Genomic DNA, 7,867 nt, shown 5'->3' with positions numbered 1-7,867 from the left:
GGGAAACGTTTACTGAAACGCAGTCTCGATTGTTGTTCAAATCCATTGAACGATTTCGAAGTTATAACGTACCAGACAGAAAGACAGACGAAAATTCCAATAATGGATTTTTTGGTTTCTGTGACTCTTCTTTATGGCGCGTTTACTTTAGGTCGGTCATAGGTCGGTCACCGAAGGCGGCGGCCGCATTCGGTTTAACAGACACCGAATTAATACGGCCAATCGAATACCGCCAAACGAATACCTGTTTATATTAGTTGGTGACCGAATACGGCCTGCAGCCGAATACGGTCTAACCGACTAATGTAAATGCGCCATTAGTTGCCTCCTGTCAGGTTTTTGAAAAAATATTTAATGTACAGACATTAGATTTTTGTCGTATTATGTGTATTGAAATAAAAAGTATAAGATCTATTACAAATCCGCATTATGACATGTGTTAAAATTTTGTGTTCATTAGTATCTTTAAAACCCTCTTAGTATTTTTACATTGTGATATTTTGCGATATCTGTCCCGTATTAAAAAGGCACCAGCCACCAGTTAAAACTGCTTACTGTGCGCCAACCCTTTCCTGCAATTTCACAGCCAGACATTGTATATTGCCGCTCCGTACACACCGCTCACAGAAGTCTCAGGCGACAGACGTACGCACGTGATTTCGAAATAATTACGAACGAAGTTTTATACTATCTTCACAATGGCATCTAAGATGGAGAACGGTAAGTGTTATTCTGTTTATTTCTTCTTTGTTTATTTTGGAATAGCTGGGCTGTGGCCACGTAGGTACCAATGTATCTATGTGCCTATCTTAAAAATATACTATTACAATGTACGGACAGTTTACATTTAATGTACATATTTATAATTACTTCCAGATAAGTATATATAAAAAAAAAACTTTTGTAAAAAAGTGTAAATTCTTTCATAGTCTTTATCTGTTCACTAGGCGTTTATTTTATATTAACTACTTCCACGCGATTTCATCTGCAGCTCGGCTCCAATTGATTATAACGTAAATAAGTGTACTATCAAACACAAAAATAATTACTTCGAAACAGCATTTCTAGAGATAACTGCGTTTAACCAAATAAATAAACTGTTCAGCTTAATAATATTAGTAAATAAATAGGTATATACTTAATTCAGTATTTCTCACATATTTTTTCTGCCTCTGCCTTAGCAAAGTTCGAAATATTTTATTAAAACTCATTGCGAAGTTCGTTGCGATTTGTTAACTGTGTTTAGTATGAAATTATTGTTTAGGATTATACTCTGAGATATAAAATATACAAACACATATTTTTTTTATATTTTCAATGAAACTCATTGATGTATGCTGTTCAATCAACATGAGGAACGGGTTAGCTTTTACTTAAATGTTATGTATTTTATTTATTGCCGGACAAGGGGTCTAAGGGTTCGATTCCCGGGTCTGACAAAGTATTTCTGGGCTTATTTCGGTTTTTCGAAAATTTCTCAGTAGTAGCACGCATGGAATTGGAATTGTGCCCATTATATGGCAAAAGGCTCACCCCCTATATATATAACCCCTAATACATTGTAATCGTAATAAAAAGTGTGACGTTGCATTATTTATTTGTTTATTTAGATTATTATTTAAGTGGCTATTTATTATTTAATATAAATTATTATATATTATTCTGTAATCGAGTACGTTATAGAATAATTGAAATTGATTACATCTCATAGTCATACGACCTCTAGGTATCGATTTCCAAGTCAGGTGCCATAGGCTCGGATAGAAAATGTATATTTTGCAATAAGATGAGTGAGTGCTTCCTCTCCCATTGTAGATGCAACAAGATTCAAAGTTACATTTATCGACTCATCTCATTACATAAAGGTTACTTTAAGTTTACTTTCACTGCATCAATGTCACAGTGCTACTGCTAATTAATACACTTCTTGTAGTGCTCCATATTTTTTGATATGGTTATCAAAACATTTTGTGGTGAACAAGAAATTTTTCAGCTTTAAATATCTTGTTTTAATTTCATATATTATGTTTAGTATAAGATTTAATAATTTTACTTGATCATATCACTAGAAAATATCACACAGAGCACCACATCTAACGTGATGGCGTGAATACATAATATGCTCGATGTTTATATAATTTATAATTATTAACATAAAATATATCTCATTCCAGGTGCTGAGGCTGCCGAGAAAAAACCTCAGAAGGAAAAAACCCTAAATGGGGCTGAAGGCGAAGCTGCAAATCCCAAAGAGAGTGAGAAAAAAAAGAAGGAAAAGAAGAAGGAGAAGAAAGCGGCACCCAGCACCCAGGCCCAAGAAGCCCAAGAGGGTGAGGAAATAATCAGTAGTTTACTCAACCGTATGGGTGCCATCACCCAGGATCCGGCGCTACGACCAATGATACTAGGTTATGACGACCGGATGTTCAATGTTACTGGAGCTACCGTTGTACACTCCCAAAATGACGATGAAATAGATTACATAGTCATGCCAATCTAATGACTTGTATGACAATTTTGTCTACTATTTTTGCGATAAAACTTTTTCATTTGCTACTATTTTTATCTACTACCATTTTGTCTACTATTTTTGCTTAAACGATAAAACTTTTTCGTTTACTTTTATAAAAATAAACGATTGCGTAGTGTGAAATTTGTTTTATTTATTATGATGTATTATTGTTTTTTATTGGTCGTCATCTCGCCTGGTACTGAGCGATACTTTTGATCTATATGGTTTACCTATATTTCAATCGTGTAAGTATAAACCACCTAAAACAAGTAAGTAACAGACCGGGCAGCAGCGCTCACTGATAAACACCTTGAACTTTTTAGCGATCTACAACCTGCTCGCCAGCCTAGAAATTATAACAAATGTAGGGGATGCCTAATTCCAGTAGTGAACTGTCACAGATTATTGATGTGTGTGTGAAAATCAGTATATAATAGAAAAAGACTACAATAATATCAATGTTGCTCCGTGTACACGAGGTCTGAAACCTTGATACCTTGAAATTAGAGATAGGTTGTCATGATGGAATAGGTAGGTAATAGTAGCTAGGTGGACGCTGGTAGTAACACCCTGGAACCGGCAGATGGTGCCTCGGATCAACTTGAAAGTAAGTTCCGATACAAACTCGGAAAAGCGATGGTAGAAAGAAAGCAATGAGAGCTACCGTTTCTGCTCACTAGATGGTATCAAAGTAGCATGAAGTCATGTTTGTCCAATGACTGTAGTAGTCAATAGTTTAATTTCCAGTAACTGCGCATTAGATTCTGACTGCAAACTCACTTGTGGTGGCCTTAACTTCTATACTATTCCTTAATCGCTATACAGTAATTGAATAATTAAAGTGATTATTATAAAATAAAAAGAAATCAAATACCAATGGTTAGTTGTGATATGCCATGAGTATGCTTATTTTTTAATCTTTATTAAATAAATTGGAGGGTTTAAATGAGTATGCTTCTTCAGTATAATATTGTCTTTTATTTACTGAAGGTGCGCTGAGGCAAAGTAAAATTATAACAATTTTGCCATCTTAAAGCCAGTCATGTTAAAAGTGTGATTTCAATAGAGTGCAATTCAGTCCCAGACTGAAAGTGTTATATTAAAATAGTCTGAATAGTTTAACAGTTAGGGACTGCTGCGTTTTCTCTTTTAGTTTAAAGTAGTGTTCTTAAAAACGCTGGATCCTAAATCATAAAATGGATGAAATCCTAATAATTTTACCGAAAACAATGCGCTTTAGTGATTGCAAAATTTATCAAAGAACAAAGTTTTAATATTTATTTACACACGGGCAATCTCAACTTTGTATTATCGGTAGATTTTAAGACGCGCTAGAAGCATACCGGTTTCATACGTTTACTATGGTTAAAGACACACTTGCATATCGTGTCGTCTTGCGTGGATTGCCAAATGCTTGCAGCTGATTGGTGAGAACGGCGCTATGACACACTACGATATACAAGTGTGACTTAATGGTGTTTTTAGCCATAAGTTCCATACAAAATCTATCCGACTGCTGATTGCTGCAAAGAAATCAATCAATAGATTTACGATGACGACTGACGGGAAGTTGACCAAATAATTAATATTTATATCATCTCTACGACTCGTCAAGAACTATTCCTTGGTTATAGAAATATATATCTATAATTCATGTCGTTCTGAAATAAATTATTCATAATTGACATCTAACTTTACACGTATCAATGATACATATTCCGAGTTAGATCTTTGAATAGTACTAGCAATCATGAACCTTTTCATCAGCACACTTGGGTTGATATTACTTTGCTATGAGATTTGCAGGCGTTGTTCGCTATAATGTAGGTTAAAACTTTAAGCTATTTTTAATTTAAAATAATTTATTTAAATCAATTCAATATTAAAACAATAGGAAATAAAATGCAGTGAAAATTTTACTTTACCAAAGCATTATGAACGATTTTCGACTTTTTGTTAATCAAACCAATAGTTATTTCGTGAGTTCAAGGGGTAAAATTGCACTTGCGCACTAAGTTAGACTGACCGATCAATAATTGCAGATTTCCGCCGCTGTTAATGGTTGACGTCTCTCAATAAAACCTTGTTCTGCCACGGCTCACCTTACTGCGAAGTGTTAATCAGTGATTGAAAACCCATCAAAGGTGAGTGTTACCATAGTACGACAGTTATTTCTAAGATTTACTTAATATTTAGCTGTGTTTCTAAAAATAGACTGTGCCTTGTTCTCGAACTAGTTAGCTGTGTTAGAAAAAAATTGCGACGCGATAAACAAAAACAGGTACAAATAATATTATCCTAAATATACAGTCGCCATAGTAACATACTATCGATACGTAAGCATTTTCTTGCGAATTATTATTTATATATTTTATATGATTCTTTGTCTAATGATCGTCCTTGGTGAAGACAATGGTATTTACGTAATATGTTCAAATGCGATGAGAAAGAAATATTTAGTCGTTGGTGTTTATGTTGTCTAGTGAGTGAATATCACGCCTACGATTTTTGGAATGGGTAGGCAGAGACATGTCCCCCACCTACGTATTATCAGTTACGTTATTAGTCTCACTGTAAAAGGCGCCGAGAGCACATCGTGCTAAAATTTATACTGGTGGTAGCAGTAATGGTGGCGGTAAAAATAGTGGTGGGAATATCTATCTAACGTGGTATCCAAGGTAAAGCATAAAGTCATTTAATTTGTATTCTATCTTTAAAGGTATTTTTCGTATTAGTAAATTAGACAGTATCTTAACATTTACACTGTTAAAATTACAGAAAGAAAATGGTACCCGGGGACGTGCCATTACCGAATCCAGTCCAAAACGAGATCCCTGTTGTCAATGCTCGTCCGCGCCGCAACCACAATAGACGGCAGAACCCACGCATGATAGTGCGTCTGCCACTGCGTACTAACGAACGGGTGGAGGACGCCCCGCCAGTGGAGGACGCCCCGTCAGCTGAGCCGCCGCGTGATGCCCAACCACGTAATAATGGTGACAATGAAAGCGGGTGTATACGTCGCCGCACCGGCCATGGTAACAATTACTCACTCTCATATTCCATTAAACTCTGAGCAAGTGTACACTTCACACCCGTGATCGATCGATTCTCAATCAACTATCTGATTTCAATCAATGTAGGTACATACTTCCCTTAATAAATGTCATAGACAGTCCTATCCAAAATTGAGTATTAATGAGTTTGCGTTAGAAACACTTATATTGAAGGTTCCTTCATATATACATACAATCAGAAAGTACTTTAAGTTATTATTTGCAAAGGTCTAAACTCAACTTCATAATGGCCGAAATATATTCATATTAAGTACGTATACCTATAAATATACATATATATTATTACGAATATTAACTTGACCGAATTAAAATTTGTTGTAATAAAAGTTAGATATCGGATTGATGTAACCCGAAGTTTGCACGACTGTGGAAAGTGTAAATTCCGACCAAAACAAAAGATACCTAGATATCAGTTTGCTCATAAAATAAAATAAAACTTCTTTGGTTGCCTTATTGTTTAAAAGTCGCTAGGTGCTGAAAGGTACAAAACATTATAATAGTCGCATTAGCTGGAGAGTAGGAGCTGTTGATTAGGAATCTGTATTTATGTGAAGATTTAATATACTAACATACAATTTGTTTAAGCATTTATTTCTTATTTTGCAAAATGGGATGTTAATTGAATCGTAGTATAATGTATTTTTTTTAATCACAAACATCGGAGTTTGTTAAACAAATTACAGCAATATTTTTTTAGTATTCACATCTGTATCTATTTAGGAATTACCTTCTAAAGATACTTCTTCTTATTACCTATAATAATAACATAACGTACAAAAATACTCCTTCAGTTTATAGAAACATTTTCTTAGTAAATTGTTTTATCTTTAGTATAAGCTTGACAAGTTATTGATAAATAATCCCTAATTCGATTCCAGCCCACGTATATCATACAGTCTGTTTTCATATGTATATAAGCATAGAGTATAGCTACATAAAGTACACAAATAGGTACACAAACAATACAACACAAGTTCATATAATACAGTACAAAATATATTATACAAACTTTTCCTGTTTATGTCGATAACATAAACAGGAAAAGGTTGTATGTCGATGACATAAACAGTAAAGAGTATTGCGAAGCATTATAAGATAATATAAATAAATAAATTACTTACATTACTTCATATTTTGCGGTAGCTACGGAACTACTATAATAATATGTTACGTAGATATATTTAATAGAAGATATAATACAAAAACACCATCACTTTCCGACCACGTTTGTGATAATGCACCACCGTGGACGGAAACCGTTGGGGTTCTTCCGATAAAGCAAGCAACTTCAGCACCCTTGTGCGCAGTCGTAGGAATTTATTTGGGCCAGTATTGATTACTCACAATCTACCCCTAAGCATCTGCAACTTATTGTAATTCTAATAAAGTGAAAATTTAGTTCCTAAAATATATTTGTTATTCTTTTTTTACAGAGCACGTGTCGATGCAAGTAACCGTGCCGTCCAGACTCGTGGCTAGCATTAGCGGAGGAGTTGAGAACTAGATGTACAATTCTTAACAGCAACATTTCCGGCATATTCTATCTGTTCTATCTTCACTTTTACGTAGTATTTGATGTCAAAGTAAAAAAAACAAAGTCGTAGTTGTAGGTGAAGAAAAGAATTTCGAACTTTTTATTTTGTACGGCCTCAATAAGAATTGTTTGTAAAGCATGGTGTTGAGAGAACAACGCTCGATTGTTTGGTTTTGTATTTAAGACTTCCATGTTTTTTTATAATTATTTTGTATTTTGTAAGTTGTAATTATTAATTCCACTTCCAACATGTATCAATCCACTAATAATTGCCAAAGGTATTGTTATTTATTTATATTATACATGAGGTTGTTGATACAATTGAAAATTTATGAATGTGGATTTATTTTTTGTGAAATTTTTTAGTCATTTGACATTTATTAAAATATACCTAGCACATATAAAATATTTATGGCTTTTCCAAGGTTTAGAATTGTTTAGTGAAAAAAATTATTCGTCAATTTACTTTATACTCTATTTACCTGAAATATCACTGCTAATATATTTATTTTAAAAAGTTTATTTTTAGATGGATATAAAAAATGCAGAAATTATCTACCTAATATGTTACAGGCTGATTAACGAACCCGTTCTAAATTCATATAAATTAGATAAATATTGTCTGTAGGAATATTTACTGTAGAGGTTACACATGTATACGTAGTGAAAATTAACTGTCTATATACAGTTCTCTACTTCTATCTGTATCTCTATATTTCAATAAAATCTTTACTTCACTAAGAA

At 33.7% G+C, this 7,867-nt stretch overlaps 2 protein-coding genes across 2 annotated transcripts; both read left to right on the top strand.

The window, feature by feature from the left end:
• Nucleotides 1–583: 583 nt before the first annotated feature.
• LOC118263270 (uncharacterized) lies at nt 584–2,653 on the top strand. The gene is made up of 2 exons (XM_035575194.2): nt 584–720; nt 2,175–2,653. The coding sequence occupies exons 1-2, from the start codon at nt 699–701 to the stop codon at nt 2,498–2,500; spliced, it is 348 nt and encodes a 115-aa protein (XP_035431087.2). The 5' UTR covers nt 584–698; the 3' UTR covers nt 2,501–2,653.
• Nucleotides 2,654–4,516: 1,863 nt separating this feature from the next.
• LOC118263347 (uncharacterized) lies at nt 4,517–7,867 on the top strand. The gene is made up of 3 exons (XM_035575314.2): nt 4,517–4,656; nt 5,291–5,550; nt 7,023–7,867. The coding sequence occupies exons 2-3, from the start codon at nt 5,298–5,300 to the stop codon at nt 7,091–7,093; spliced, it is 324 nt and encodes a 107-aa protein (XP_035431207.2). The 5' UTR covers nt 4,517–4,656; nt 5,291–5,297; the 3' UTR covers nt 7,094–7,867.

The sequence above is a fragment of the Spodoptera frugiperda genome, chromosome 25 (genome assembly GCF_023101765.2).
Source record: "Spodoptera frugiperda isolate SF20-4 chromosome 25, AGI-APGP_CSIRO_Sfru_2.0, whole genome shotgun sequence".
NCBI classification, from domain to species: domain Eukaryota; kingdom Metazoa; phylum Arthropoda; class Insecta; order Lepidoptera; family Noctuidae; genus Spodoptera; species Spodoptera frugiperda.
The sequence above is the reverse complement of the archived record's forward strand: the minus strand, read 5'-3'. Positions and strand labels throughout refer to the sequence as shown.